This window comes from Mauremys reevesii, linkage group 15, assembly GCF_016161935.1.
Source record: "Mauremys reevesii isolate NIE-2019 linkage group 15, ASM1616193v1, whole genome shotgun sequence".
Taxonomy (NCBI): domain Eukaryota; kingdom Metazoa; phylum Chordata; order Testudines; family Geoemydidae; genus Mauremys; species Mauremys reevesii.
This window is the reverse complement of record NC_052637.1, coordinates 37147154-37162808: the sequence shown is the minus strand read 5'-3', so window position 1 is coordinate 37162808 and position 15655 is coordinate 37147154. Positions and strand designations below refer to the sequence as shown.

The following is a 15655-nucleotide window of genomic DNA, read 5'->3' as shown; positions in this document are numbered from 1 at the left end:
CAGAGTTACATCATTTGGAACTGGAAAAGAGCACTCTTTATTGTTTATGCCTAGGCCATGGGAGTCTGGTTAGTGCATGTAAATTTAGATTCATGCTGAGTTTGGCTGTAAATTGTAAATCCTTTAGATTGTTAACCCTTCAAGGGGCCTTCTTTTCTGTGTTTATACGGCACCCAATCCCAATTTGGACCTTTGGGAACTACGATAATATAAATACTTAATAATAATGTTAAGAATGGATAAAAGGTTTAATTGTCAAAATATGCTCATGCCTTAGTGTCATTTTTTACATGTGGAACATCATGCAGGAATTCTTTTCTAGGGCAGACTGAAAAGGTTATTGATTATTGAAGGTGTGGAGAAGGGCAGGTATCAGTTGAAGGCAAGAGCTGCCACTGGTGGGACTGATTCAAAGAGACATGTATGACACAGGGAATCACCTTGAGGGTTAGAACTATCCTTCTGATCTGTCTGCAAAACTGGGATGTTTCTGCCTGTATTAAAGATCTCCAAAAATATGGTATCCAAAGAGACAATTTAAGCAGTAACATTCTACCAGCATGCTGACAACCTGGATGAACAGTCAGCACTTACAGTTGGGCAATGTCTGATATGCAGTTAGGAAAATGTTTTATTGAATAATGTTGTAAACAGGCAGTTGGGACTCTTGAGGTTGGTCTTTGGGTCAGGAGGTGGTTAATAGGATTCCAAGAATTAAGCATCAGAGATATGATATGTATCCTAGTGGTTCAGGATTTAAATTCCCAGAATTCATAATCCTGGGTCTCCTGGATTACTGCATAGTCCACCTAAGGGTTATATCATTGGGACATCAATACTAACATGAATTTCTTCCCTCCCCTCCCCCGTCCCACCCTTTTTTTTTTTTTTTTTTAGGGTGGCAGTCAAGGGTTGACTGTGGTAATTCAGGGACAGGGTCAAACTACTGGCCAGTTACAGTTGATACCTCAGGGTGTGACTGTAATACCAGGTCCAGGACAACAACTAATGCAAGCGGCCATGCCGAATGGTACAATTCAAAGATTCCTTTTCACTCCATTATCATCATCCGCCACAACAGCTAGCACAACTACTACGACAGTTTCCACTTCGACATCAGGTACGGTTTTCTGTGTTCAAGAGAAAAAGATGATTGGAGTTAGGTTGTTTTCATTTTTTTATATAGTTGGAGTTAGTCTCTTTCATTAAAGTATCTTAGCTAAAAGAACAGTGTGTAGGCTTTGAAATCTTCAGTTGAAGCTCCTCAACTTTAGAAAACCTAGGGCCTTGTCTACACTACACAGTTTTGTTGGCAAAAGGCAGCTTTTGCCGACAAAACAGTGGAGGTGTACAATGCTACTTTTGTCGGCAAAACAAAACCACTTTTGCAATGAAGTTAAGCAACAAAGTGTCAGTGTAGATGCTGCCATTCATTATGTCACCATAATTGGCCTTCCACAATGCCCGCCATGACTGTTCTGATCAATGTTTTGAACTCGGCTGCCATGCATTCCAGCTACACAGGCATGCGCCCTTCTCCTTTCAAAGCTCCGGGAAGTTCTGACAGCTACGCATGCCACTCTGCTCAGGCAGCAAACAGCAAATCATTAATGTCCTGGGGACTAGGAACACAGCGGCAGGCAGGCAGGGGCGTGTGTATGGGCGGGGGTGAGGGGGGGGAGTGAGTGAGACTGCTGTGCTATGCAGAGCCAGGGAGGGAGGTGGGGGCTGATGTCAGGGGTCTGCCCCTACCTTAGGACTGGTTGTTTCCAGGCGCTGTCTGAACTTAGAGACAGCATGCCAACACACTCACTCTCCCCCAACACACGCACCTTCCCCCTCCCCGTTTTCTCTCACTCCCCTCACACACACATACTTCAGTTGAAAAGTGACTGGCAATTGCCCGTGGAATGATGGGATTTAGAAACCTGCATCTTGTGACACTGTACCTGCCCCACGAGGCATTGGAAACCCTTCCCAAAGCACCCTGCGGCCAGTTGCAAAGTGGGATAGCTATCCATAGTGCACTGCTCTCTGTTGATGCAAGAGCTGCTAGTGTGGATGCACTCTGCTGACACAAGGAGCATAGTGTGGACATTCAACAGCGGTTTAATTAAAGCAATTTAATTAAAGCGGCATAACTTTTGTCGACAAAACTCTGCAGTGTAGACGTGGCCTAATTGTGCAGATTAATGGAGCTTGTAGGCACGTTGCTTGGAATGAGTGGAATACTCTGTTTTTATCCTTCACAGCTACGGGAGAACAGAAACAAGCCTCACAGACACAACCAGTGCTGCCACCAATTCAGCCCCACCCTCACAGTCAATTGCAAGCTCAGCCACAGGTGCAAACCCCAAGTATTCAGCCTCAGCCCCCAGCCCAGCCACAGACTACTCAGCCCTCACTTCAGCCTGAAGATCAGACACAGCCTGAATCTCAGTCTCCAACATCAGCTCAGTCTCCAGTCAAATCTGAAGCACAAACTGTCGTGGCACAATCAACTAAAACTCCAGTCACAGTTCAGTCTCCACCACAGACCCAGGTTCAAGGGCTGCCTCAAATTCAAATCCAAAATCAACCACAGACTCTCATCCATCCACAAGCTCAGTCCCAAGTCCAAGCTCTGCAGCAGGCTCAGGTGCAGACCACAACCCAGCAACAGATACAAATGCAACCCCAAGCTTCTATACAAATACAAGCTCAACTGCAGCAGCAGTCGCAACCCCAGATTCAGACTTCCCTTCAGACTCTTCCAGCTGCACAAAATTTAAATCAAGTTACTGTACAATCTCCACCTCGCCCTCAGCTTCAGATCCAGCAGCCTACAACAAAAGTTATTACTGTACCTCAGCTTCAGCAGCAAGTCCAAGTTCTCTCCCAACTTCAGTCTCATGTTGTAGCTCAGATACAGGCCCAGCAGGGTGGTGTGCCCCAGCAGATTAAGCTTCAGTTACCTATTCAGATTCAACAAGCCAGCCCAGTGCAGGCTCACCAGATTCAGAATGTGGTAACAGTTCAAGCAGCTAGTGTTCAAGAGCAGCTGCAAAGGGTTCAGCAGCTCAGGGAGCAACAGCAAAAGAAAAAGCAGCAACAGATAGAAATTAAACGTGAACACACTCTTCAGGCTTCTAATCAAAGTGACATTATCCAAAAACAGGTAAAGTTATCAGAAGTAAATACAAACCATGCTAAACACATGTTTCTGTTAATCATATTGATACATTAGATAGCCTGTGAATGGAGCCTCTGGGATTTTCATTTCTAAATTAGATTGCGAAATTGTTTTTGCCAATTTAATAGCACCTCTAAGTTAATTCAGCACCTTAAGAGACTACTGTGCTGTACTTGCTATCTGGCACTTTGAATTAATGTATTGTATCGCTGGTTATTGGGAGAAATGTATCTTCAATGTTAGTCCAGAAAAAGTGAGGACTGGTGATTTGCAACACTTCTGTGCTTTCATTGGCTGTTATGGAAAGGAGACTATAAGAGCTGTATTAAGTATAATGCTGTTAACTACAGGGTGGTGGACTGTGGGGAGAAAAACTGAGCAGAAACCCTAAATATAGTGCAGCAATAGGAGTTTGAGAAAGTGCAACTGACTACAAAAGTGAAACTGACTTCACTTATTTTTTTCTCCAGAAATAATGAAAATTTAAGTTGAATCTCTAAATTCCTTAGTCATAATTTAAGATTAAGTATAAAAAGTTACCTTCAAAATAGTGTAAGTAAATAAGACTTATTTGTTCAAATGTGACTTAAGTTAGCAAGTGTCCGCATTTCCCCAAGTACTATTGTCAGACACTACCTGAAGTTTTCAAATGTTGTTTGGACTTTGTGTTCAAGGTGGTGATGAAACACAATGCTGTAATAGAACACTTGAAACAGAAAAAGACACTGACCCCGGCTGAACGAGAAGAAAATCAGAGGTAGGAACACATGATAATGTATTAATAGACGTGGAGCAAATGTGTTCAGTGTTGTCTGTTGTACAAAATAAGGCTTTTCTACATGGAGTTGTAAGGCACAGTGTGTGTGTGTGATTTCTAACCAGTCTGTGTAGACAGTGCTGGTGCTCATTGAAAGTTCCTTAGTTTGCTTTAACATAGTGCTATTTTAAACATTAGTGTGCTTTAGAAATCACGCCCTAGTAGTGTGCATTTCCCCATTGTGTAGTCAGGCCTTCTGTCTCAGGCTTGGAAAAGCTTAGTTGTATGAAGTTCTAAAACTGACTTCAAGTAATATACAAATAATGGTGACAATCCATGACTTAAAAGTAACATTCCTAATTGTGAGCAGTTTGATTCTCCTGCAATCAAACTAAATGTTGACTATCTTCACTTGTTGCCCAGAATATGGACTGTGATATGATGCATGTAGTTAGTGCTAGCCACAGTTTTTTAATTCAGGCAGATAAATAACTTTGAGAGAGCTCTCAAAAGGAAATGGAAGGATTGCTCCATTGTCACTAAGCCTGTTTCTCATTTCTGTTTGAGCTCTCCATGTTATGGTTTCTTAATTTCATTCCCTTTGTTGGCAGGAGCTTGTCCTCTGTTTAACTATTTTACCTCCCAGCCAGCAGACAAAAGTAGTTGGCGTTAGATATTCTTCCATTGCTATTTTGACAATTTTGTTGTTCACATGATTTATCAAATAATCCTGTGATCAGGAAAAGGAATTCCTGTTTTATAAGGTTTTGATCCCCAAATCAGATACAAGAACAATACTATGCAACTTAGTGTCCACTCAGTGTGAGAAACGAATAGTGAATACACAGTGGCTAGTTCACAAATCAAAAGTTAAAAATTTGTTGGCACAGACTGCTCTCTTAACAATTACGAATGACCAAATTTGTTACTTTAAAAAAAAAAAAATCTTTTTTGTTAATGGTATTTGACCAGCTCTGTTTGTGGCACTGTCATCTTTCCTCCTCAGTGAGTCTTTTCTTCCCAAAGAATATAATCTTTAGCAGTGAAACCCAGACTAGACCAGGTAGATGTGGGACAGTGAAGAAGAACAGAATGGTTGATGTCATATGGCCCTACCAAACAACCAGTGTCCTCCTACAGCTCTCAATAAAATACCAGCGTCAAAGAGTTCTATGGCACCTTACAGACTAACAGATGTATTGGAGCATAAGCTTTTGTGGGTGAATACCCACTTCCGACGAAGTGGGTATTCACCCACAAAAGCTTATGCTCCAATACATCTGTTAGTCTGTAAGGTGCCACAGGACTCTGACACTTTTACAGATCCAGACTAACACGGCTACCCCTCTGATACTTAATAAAATACCAGGTGGCTCCTTGATTTTCCATTCGTACTTCTGCCCCTATCACGAGTACGTAGGAGCAGCTTGCATGTACAAGTCTGCACGCTCAACAGCAGCTACTTGTCCCAAGCTTTTCTTCTCTACTCCTGCTGCACTCAGCATAGCTTGCAGGTGTACGTGTTGCCTGTTTATTTGAGTACCCTCATGCCAAGCAACATTTTGTCTTCTGGTGAATTGGGGAAGGGGGAGGAACAGAAACTTCAACAGGAATGAAAAGTCCAAAGCAAAAATACAACTATACAAAAAAAGTTAAACAGAAAATGGTCAGGAAAAGACAGTTGCACTGGGGCATAGAGGGGGCATATTGTATGGGGGCTTGCATCCAACAATCCATCATCCTGGGTGCTTCATGATGAAGCAGTTTGGGAACTACTATCTATAGTGATCTTTACTGATAGAGAAAATGATCCTCTTGGACTTTCTTTTGCTGACACACCAAAGTTTAGAAATTAATAAAGTTTAGTACTATTCAGAGCTGTCAGAAGAAGGACAATTCTGTTTTGAAGCAAGTTTTCAGGTTTTGAATTTTTTTTCTGCCTTTGAATGGAAACAAAACTTCAAATGTTTTTGCAAAAATGGAATTGTATCGAAATATCTGTGTTCTTTGGATCAAAACATGAGCTTTTTTGATCTGGGAATTTGTGGGTCCACGGTTTACTGGCCACTTCTGACACACAAGAGACACTCACTGTGCTCTTAATCAGGCAGAACAGGAACTTAAATCTGGGTCTCTCACATCCCAGACCAGTGCTCTAACCATCAGGTTATATAGCATGAGTCTTTGTTGAAAGGGGTAGGTCTCCACAAACTGTCAGTCAAGCAAGTGCTGCTGTTGTGGCTAAATCCATGATTTTACCATCAGAATTAATAATACAGCTTGTGATTTGTGTAGGCTGTAAAGAGAAAATAACTTTAATTTTGTGATTTATTGGACAACTTGGCACAATGTGCTTCTCTGTATTCCTTCCCTAGAATGATAGTGTGTAATCAGGTGATGAAGTATATTTTGGATAAGATAGATAAAGAAGAAAAACAGGCAGCTAAGAAACGGAAGCGAGAAGAGAGTGTGGAACAGAAGCGTAGTAAACAGAATGCTACCAAGCTCTCAGCTCTGCTTTTCAAACATAAAGAACAACTTAAAGCTGAAATACTGAAAAAAAGAGCACTTCTGGACAAAGATCTACAAATCGAAGTGCAGGTAAGAGCAGTTCTTCTCAATGAACCAGGTGGGTTTTCTTAAGTTGGGGGAAAATATTATGTTTATCAGCTTGTCCTTTGAGTCCTTAAGGAAGCATGCAGGGTGAAATTCTTCTTTTGCATGCCTGTAGCCCTGCTGAACCCCCAGATCACTTTATTTACTGCAGCTAGCATTTAATCTATGCCGAGGTCTTTTGTGGTTTCTTAAAACCATTTCTGCCCTATTAAAGTTAAAGGTCCAAATCCTGCAGTCTTGCCTCTCACTGAAAAAGCTAAACCAAGAAGGTCAGAAATCCCCCTACCCTAGTTTTTGCTCCTTCCCCTGCCTTCAAAGAAAATATGACCCATTTGATTCCACTCCTGTTGAGATTTTAACACCGGTGGGAATACCCTTCTAGAAGTGGGGGTGGAGCTGCATTAGACATGTTTTTGTGAAGGACCCCACAAAGCCTTGAGCTGGCCCTATCCTTTATTTCTGTGGCACTTTCTCATTGTAAGGGCATCAGATTTCCAAGAAACAAACAGCAAATTGCAACACAAATGTGCCAGAGCACTTAAGGCAAAGGCCTCACAGTTTATGGAACCTACTGGACCCAACTGCAAGATAGGAATGCTGAGTAAAGATTGTGTGGAAAACTGAAGTGATGTAAAGATATACCAACAGGGAGCTCCTTCACCAATCATGGTCGAGAAGGAGCTGGAATGTCCAGAGGACAGCACTTAAACCACTGCTCTTAGATGAGAATTCTTTGACTGTGGGAGCTACCCCACTCTCCCATAAAGGAGTGAAAATCAGGAGTGAGAATTCTGGTGCATGGTATCATTGGGGTGAAATATTGTTTCTGTATGCTTCCCACACACAAGATTTTGTATCCTGGCAATTACACCTCTGGGTGGGGGAGCTGACATTATAGTTTATTTGCCAGAGAGTCTGCTGTTGAATATCCTTAATCACCCTTTTCATGCCCAAGGAATGACAAATAGGGACTAGAAAATGAACAGGTTTCCCACATGACAATGCAGAGTTACCAGTGTGGGTCTTCATTAATGTATTAAAGGTTCTGTGGATGTTGTTTCAATTCTGAATGTCACAGATCCTATAAGAATCATATTAATTTTTACTTCATATTGTTAAAAGTTCAAAGATCTAGGTGATTGTTAACAGTAAAGACTGACTCCATCCTTAATTCAGCTTTTTATGCCTGATCACCATTTTTATTAGCAAGCATGTGTCCTCCATGTTCTTGACACATCCCTGAAATTCCTCCTCTTTTTTGCCTTAAGATTAGACATGGGGTCACCTCCCCGATACTTATTATCGGACTTAAAACATCTAATCTTAAAGCAGCTGATTTTAACCAGGGGCTGATTTAAATTAATCTTGGAATTTGTACCTGAATGAGTAAATTATTTAAATGACTTGTCTTTTTTAAATGGAGCAAGATTTGAGTCTGGATTCTGATCCTATTCTAGAATGTCCTCAACAGGTGTCTTTTTTGCCTTTTTTTAAACGTGCTTCAGGAAGAGCTAAAGAAAGACTTGACTAAAATTAAGAAAGAAAAAGAAAAAGCACAGGCAGCAGCTGCCGCTGCTGCTGCCGCCGCTGCCGCCGCAGCTGCTGCCGCTGCTGCTGCTGCAGCAGCAACACCACCTCCACCTCCTCCTCCACCACCGCCACCATCACAGCATGCCACCAGCGTCACATCTGCCACCACAGTCCCAGCGCCAGTATCTTCCCAGAAGAGAAAACGAGAGGAGGAGAAAGATTCTTCAGCTTCCAAGTCCAAGAAAAAGAAAATGATTTCTACTACCTCAAAGGAAACCAAGAAGGACACAAAGCTTTATTGCATCTGTAAAACACCTTATGATGAATCAAAGTGAGTGGTGAATGCAGCATGCTTGTCCTGTGCATTGTTTGGTTCAGCTTTAGCATTTAGCTATTAGTCTGAGATAGTGATTAGAAATGGGGGGTAGAAAATCAGGCGGTATTGCAAGGAGCATGGACTATGAAAGAATAAGCAGTGTCTGGATTACACTAGCAATTACAAATCTAGTACTTCTTGTGAGTTAATTTTTTTTACCTGTTTGCATGTTTCCATTGTATGATCTTTCTGTCTCACATGCACATACTCTTTATTTCGCTCTGTTCTTTGTTTTGCCTTTTTGCCTCTGCTTTGGGAGCAAATGATTATATACTTGTGTTCCTACTTGTTGGTGTTCTCTAGTGATAGGTTTGGTACCGTCTCCCTATAAATAAGATTTTTCTGTAATTCAGTAGTTAACAAGAGATACTAACCTATTAGGCTGCATTTCATTTTGGAAAATGTTTCAAGTGGTTTCCAATAGATGTATTTTCTTTTCTCATTTCTTAATATATTACCTACCTGAGTTGCATTAAGAAATGCAAACCAAGCAAAAAAAAAAAACCCATACTTTTCTACCAGACTCTCATACGTTTTGGAAGTTTTAAGCATTTGACAAAATGAAAATGGCAGTTCCTAATAAATGGTTTAGAAACTAACTTTGAAGAGAAAAAGAAGATTGTTTCCTGCTGAAAGGGAAATTGTTTTATAGAAGGAATTGTTTATAGAGAAATTAATAAATGGTGGACTTGGATGACTGAGTGGGCTGGATCACCTCTAGTTTGATGGCTCTAATTCCGCTCAGCTCAGTAATGATCAAAAGTTGTTACCGTATGATAGCTATGCGGTGGCATCTGAGAAATCAGTTGGTGTTAGTGTTCTAGGTCGTCCACTTGACAAAAATCACTCACTCCAAAAGCACTAATTAGCGTCTTTGTTTGGGGTTTCAGTAGAAATGCCAAGAATTGAAATGAGCCACGGAGACTGAACTAGCCTGTCCCCCCAGTATTGGTTCCCCCAAGTCACAGCTGAAGGGGGTTCATATCTGTCTCTTGGTTATTTATATAACTCCAGTCACTATACCATCATGTCAGAGTTGGGAAGCTCAGACTGCTCCTGGTGCTGCACTCATTCTGTGAATGGCAGCTTGGAATGGAAGTACTCTAATCTGCCACTTCTTGTAAGTGCTAAATACCACTTTAAATGGGGATTGGTGGGGTGGGGAAGAGGAAGTGCTATATTAGGATTTTTGTCATTCAGTAAAACTTAGTAGGATGCCCTGTCCTCATTTTGTTATAACATATTGAGCACAGGCCAGTCATACTGGTTCAGTCTCTTATAAGCAGTGTAAGCTTTATCATAAAAATAAAGTAAAGTAAACAAATACATGGATTTGATCTGTTGCCTGTTCAAGTAAATAATCTTTCCATTGATTTCAGTGGGCATTGGATTGGCCCATAGATAATACACGATGACTGCACATTCTAGCATACTGAACAGAGACGACCTTTATTTAAGCAGGAAATAAGATTTCCCAAAAACGGAATGTTAATGCCTTAGCAGTGATCCAGTTCAACTTCTGTGCTCATAAATTCTGAATCTCACCGTTTTTAATGTATGGTGGCTATGCTGTTGAGTTTAATTAACTTCACAATCAAGTGGTGAAATAGTTACTTTTGAAAACATTGTTATCTTATGTAATTTAGTGGTTTTTAATAAATGTATATGGTTATGAGATGTTCTTTTTGTGCTGGTGCCTCATTTGCAGTTCATGCAGGATAGAAGTGTAGCTTTCCGTTTTGTAGCCTGAACTGCTCCTAAGAGGCAACCTGTGAGATGAGGCACCCTATAAATTTGTTATAATGCACTAGATTCACTAAGATCATTCTTTGCTTGAGTCATTTATGTTCTTTTACTGTAGGTCTTTCATGTTTATTTTTTCATTAATGACATTGAAGCATGTTAGGGATTCACTCATACTGTATTCCAGATACAGGTTAGTCAGGGTATCTGTCTAAGATTTAACTGATAAGTGGGAAATATAAAAATAAAACAACTTTTGAGGCAAAGGATCCAAGTTCTGGACCTGAATTTGCTTCCAGGCCAGCAGGAGGAGCTGGCAGCACTGTGAAGATGGTGCTGTCTGCCCTTACAGTGTTGTGGGAAGGAAGCAGAAGAAATATCTTGTGCTAGATTGAATTGGTGTTGATTCCCTGTAGAGAGAACTACATCTAGCCGTTCTTTGCAGAAAAATGATTTCATTAGATTGTTGAGAATTGACTGATAGGAAATAAGAAGCAATGGAAAAAATAGGTTGAATGTGGCAGATGTTGGGCCGCTAAGAGTTTTGGAGGCACCCAGAGGAGGGGAAGCATTCCTCAAATTAGCAAAATGGTGCAGGTGAGGTGTGATTGGATGTGAAGTCTGGGTGCACATTCTAAGACTTCTAGTGCAAAAGTTTGCTAGAAATTAGAGATGTTGGTTTGTTTGGTCTGACATATATTGCTAGCTACCCTAGTGTAGCCAGCTCCTCTTCGTCCTGTCTGCCCAGGGCTGGGTCTACAGGTTAGCAGAAACTGGCATCATAACAAGTGATAAATGGTAAGAGTTTCACTACATTTTTGGGGGATTAGTCCTGTTTTGAGTGGGGGGTTGGACTAGATGACCTCCTGAGGTCCCTTCCAACCCTGAGATTCTATGATTAAACTCTAGGAAGCCTGAAAATCTGGAGTCAGCTAGCTTTTGCTCAGTCAGAGAGAGAGAGGGAGATTGGGTGCCGAACTTCTTGTCCTCATGGTTGATTCTGCTAGTCATAGGTATGTTTGGGGCATCCATATCCAAAATACTGTCAAACATCCTTGAATAATAATTTACAAGTTTATCACACCATTCTGTGCAAGGTCCATTATTCACATGATTCTGTATGGAATTAAATTGTTTTTGTACCTTACCCAATTCTCCTTCACTTTGTATCATACCATATCTGGTTCTGTCCCATAGTGGTGTTTGAGAATAGACACATATTCTCCAAAGAATGGTCTCTGTTCATTTGTTGTAATTCTGATTAGTTGAATTGCTCTATTTTCAGGATCCCACATAGAAATTTTAAAATTACAACACACATTCTTACACAGTTTTCTTTCACATCATGTTATACCAATATGTATTCTACACATGGCTGGTATGCATGTTCCTTTGTAGTGTACTTGTAACTTCTAGTCGGTGTTTGTGCTTTGCTTTGTTTTTAAAATTAACTGAGACCTACATTTTCAAATCTCGAGAAATTGCCTTGATACTTAACTGGCTTCTGAACTATAGTTTTGAAAATGTAAATCTTTTTCTTTGGCCATGTCTTTTTGTGCCTTTTACAGTTTTTCACATATGCATTCATGTTGGAGAGACACATTTTCAGTCCAGTTTTTTTCAAAATTTTGTAGATATTGGTTGACCCACATTTACTAAAATGTCTATATCAAGATTGACCCAAGTGACCTTATTTACAGTGCAGCTGCAGTGTCAGATGTAGGCCTTGCAAGGATAGAATGGTAGAGGACAGGGAGACTGAGTCAGAAAAGTTGCAGAAAGCAGGCTAGCAAGAAAGTGCATCAGAACCAGAAATGCAGGGAAAAGTGCCATGCCATTTGAAATGACAATTACATTGTCATTTTCATTGTGAACACTTTTAGGTTCTATATTGGCTGTGATCTTTGTACTAACTGGTATCATGGAGAATGTGTTGGCATCACAGAAAAGGAGGCTAAGAAAATGGATGTGTACATCTGTAATGATTGTAAACGGGCACAAGAGGGCAGCAGTGAGGAATTGTACTGTATCTGCAGAACACCTTATGATGAGTCACAGTGAGTTCTGATAAGAACCTCTTATTTAATATTTAGGTAGCAAACTGCTCTGACTTTGGTTACTTGTTCCTTAAAAAGAGAAAAAAATATTCTGCATATATTGTATCCCCTGGTATTACAATTTCCTTTTCAATATTTCTCTCTCTCTCTCTCCCAAATGTTGTTTTCAAGTGAATATTTTGGATATATAGGAAAAGTAAAGTTCTTAAGGTGGCCTCAATGTTTTAAATAAGACCAAGAATTTTAAATTGGGATTAATTTTAACAAGGAAGAGCTAGAAAGAGTAAAACAAAATTGAATATTAGTTGGGACTTTTTGTGCTTGAAATTAGTCTCTTGTTCAATTTAGATTGGAAAAATTACTTGGAGTATGGGGTACTTGGGTGGTATCTTTACGTTTGTAAGGCTTTTTGTCACCAGAATACCCCTTCTATATTCAACCACAAGACTCTGGCTTCCATATGAAAAATGTTTGAACAGGGTGAAATTGGAGCCCTAGAATGTAGTCCTATTTTACATGTGTAAAATGTTCCTTGAATCACTGGTCGAGTGAGACTTCTGGCATTACACTGTTACTTTCAGCTTTAAAACTGATAAAGAACTTTTGAAACCTTGTTTCCTTGAAATTAATTCTTCAATTTTAGGCACTACTGATAATTATGAAGTAAAATTGTCAGGTAATTTAGTTATTGTTTATAAATATTAAATTAGCGTGCATGGTTTTATTAGGATATGTAAAACTGAAATGTCACGTTTAAAAATACAATTGTTTTATGTCATGCAGAACAACTACTGAGGTACAAATTATTAAAACTGAGGGTTTTTTTAAAAATCTTTTGCTTTAAATGTAAAGGATAATGTTACTGATATTTTTCTTTCAAATCTTGCAGATTTTACATTGGCTGTGACCGATGTCAGAACTGGTATCACGGGCGCTGTGTTGGTATTTTGCAAAGTGAGGCAGATCTCATTGATGAGTATGTCTGTCCACAGTGTCAGTCTACAGAAGATGCCATGACAGTACTCAGTCCACTGACTGATAAAGATTATGAGGGATTACGAAGAGTACTACGTTCCTTACAGGTGAGGATAAACCATACTGAGAGTGGAAAATACAGGTGTAGAGGTTCATCCAAGATGTCTTTCCTTGGGACTAACCTTGGATCTCTGCTTGTCTGATTGTTAGACATTGTGATTTTGTTAAGAGATGTAATAAGCTTCCTTTTCTGTGAGGGATGACAGTGTGTTGGCCACAGCCTTCTCAAGCAGCATTGTGACATTAAGTAACATTGATGGTAGCCTGGAAGAAAATCACTGCCTCCAGGTTCTGAGGTATTTTGTTTTTTTAATGAATAAGGATACCTCTATTGAGCATGAAGGAAGCAGATTTCATCAGAATATAAAGGGCAGAGCAGTTGCGTTTTGGGTAGGAAACAGAAGTTTTCAACATAAAATAAGTTGTGTTCTCTGGTTAGCTTGTACGATTTCCAATCTGAAGTTATATACACTTCAGCTAAACTGTAAGGCTGACTTTTTAAAGATTAAAAAAATCATTAAAATTTTCTTTAACACAAGATCACCTCCAGCAGATTGATTTCCGCATGCAAATGACTGTATATGTCTAAGAAAAATTAAAAGCATCTAGCCCAGTTATAACATTTTTGCTAGTGAAAATATCATCCCTAATGGTTGAAAAGGGACATTTAAATTGCCATCAGCTAGAAATAATCCCACGTGTTAATAGAAGAGCAGACTAGTGCAATATGAAATGTACAGCAAAATATTTGTTTGATTTTGAGCGGTTTTAAATGACATTTTTTATGACAGGTTAATTTTAGATGTAATGAAAGTGAAAAACAATAAATGGCCGAACTCTGTGAGGTGTGCAGCCCCTTCAGTCCCCACTGACTTGAAAGGAAGCTTCTTCGGGAATACTGGCTGAAGTTGGCTGTTTGCAGTCTCTCAATTCCAGTATGCCCCTCCTCATGAGGACAAACGGCTCATCATGCCAGATTACACTTTTTTAGGATATGGACAGTCGTCTGTTGGGACTAGAGCAAGATCAGCAAATAACACTTTAGTTGTTGCCAAAATTAGAATCAGATGCAAATCTCTAGCAATATATAATTAATTAAACAGCTATCAAGCCCTGGTTAATTTAAATGTATTTGTAATGTTTTCTTCTGAAACTGATTATGCCTTATTTTCCTGATAGGCTCACAAGATGGCATGGCCATTCCTAGAACCAGTAGATCCCAATGATGCACCAGATTATTATGGTGTTATCAAAGAGCCTATGGGTAAGTGTATTTCCAATTAATAGTATGATTGGCTGAGTGCTAATTGATAGTTAATATAGATTTAAAGTTTACATATATCGAATGGCTTCATCCGAGGATCTTTGGGTGTTTTATCAATATATCCTCATTAGGGAGGTGGGTAAAACTAAACAGAGATGATGACTTGCTTATGAGCATATAAGTTTGTGACAGAGCTAAAATCGAAACCTATATACTGACTCTCAGTCCTGCTCCTTAACCATAAATCCATCCTTCCTAACATACAAAATAAAGTCCCAATTGATTTATCAAACTTACAAATTTATTTCCTTCTGATCTTTCTGTACTTCTGTAGTCACTTTCCAACAGAGTGAGTTGTACCACCATACCTTATCCTTTCCTCTCTCCCCTCACTCAGGATCTCCCAGTGAGAGAAGTAGAAGTATGTGCTCATGTGATTAAGGAAAAATATTATTTTAGTAAATTGTTGATATAGTTGCATAATGACTTATGTAATATAGGATGGAAAGATATAAAAGCAATCTTCATTTTCTTTGCTATTGTACAAGAAAATTTTGATTAGACTGAAAGCTCTATTGAAAAGGAAGAAAATCCTTTTGGGGCGGATACTGTAGCTGTATAATAATCTGCAGCTATACTATGTTGTGCTGTGATCTTATTAAATCTCAAGGACAAAGCAGTGGTGGGCTGCCTCAGGACGTGGATGTAAGATCTCTAAGGAAAACCCAGCTGCTGCAAGAAATGGTTACAAATGTTTGTAATCGTCTTCCTTCAAAGTCAGTATTGTCTTAGCAGTCAGTGTGCTTGCGGCTGGAGTTTCTGACTTCTGGATGTCACACAAAACTTGACCACTTGGTACATTTCACAAAAATAAGGACGCTAATTCTGGTGTGTGAGGGGAAAAACTGGAATTTGGCCACCTAAATTTCTTCAAGTTTCACAGAAAAGAGCTGGCTGTATGTTTTTACAAAACACTAATCTTCTCTTGTGGGTAAAACTGTCTCAGAAACGCCAAGTGAGAACATTGTTGAATTTGCAGTCTATCCGGTTACACTTAGCACATTGTCGCTGTAACTGGGAGGAAGACCACCTGTTACGGATGAGT

The 15655-nt window shown here is 39.7% G+C and overlaps 1 protein-coding gene across 14 annotated transcripts in view; it reads left to right on the top strand.

Moving 5' to 3' along the window:
- The window catches only part of BPTF (bromodomain PHD finger transcription factor), an 89753-nt gene that overhangs the window by 68201 nt on the left and 5897 nt on the right, over positions 1 to 15655 (top strand). For 11 of the 14 annotated variants that reach the window (XM_039502029.1, XM_039502024.1, XM_039502022.1 and 8 more), the window contains 8 exons: positions 898 to 1120; positions 2253 to 3157; positions 3847 to 3929; positions 6305 to 6530; positions 8051 to 8406; positions 12078 to 12251; positions 13141 to 13333; positions 14466 to 14550. In XM_039502029.1, the coding sequence (XP_039357963.1) occupies positions 898 to 1120; positions 2253 to 3157; positions 3847 to 3929; positions 6305 to 6530; positions 8051 to 8406; positions 12078 to 12251; positions 13141 to 13333; positions 14466 to 14550 (2245 nt within the window). The remainder of the gene's footprint in view (positions 1 to 897; positions 1121 to 2252; positions 3158 to 3846; positions 3930 to 6304; positions 6531 to 8050; positions 8407 to 12077; positions 12252 to 13140; positions 13334 to 14465; positions 14551 to 15655) is intronic. The other 3 variants (XM_039502033.1, XM_039502030.1, XM_039502028.1) reach the window with 1 other exon arrangement.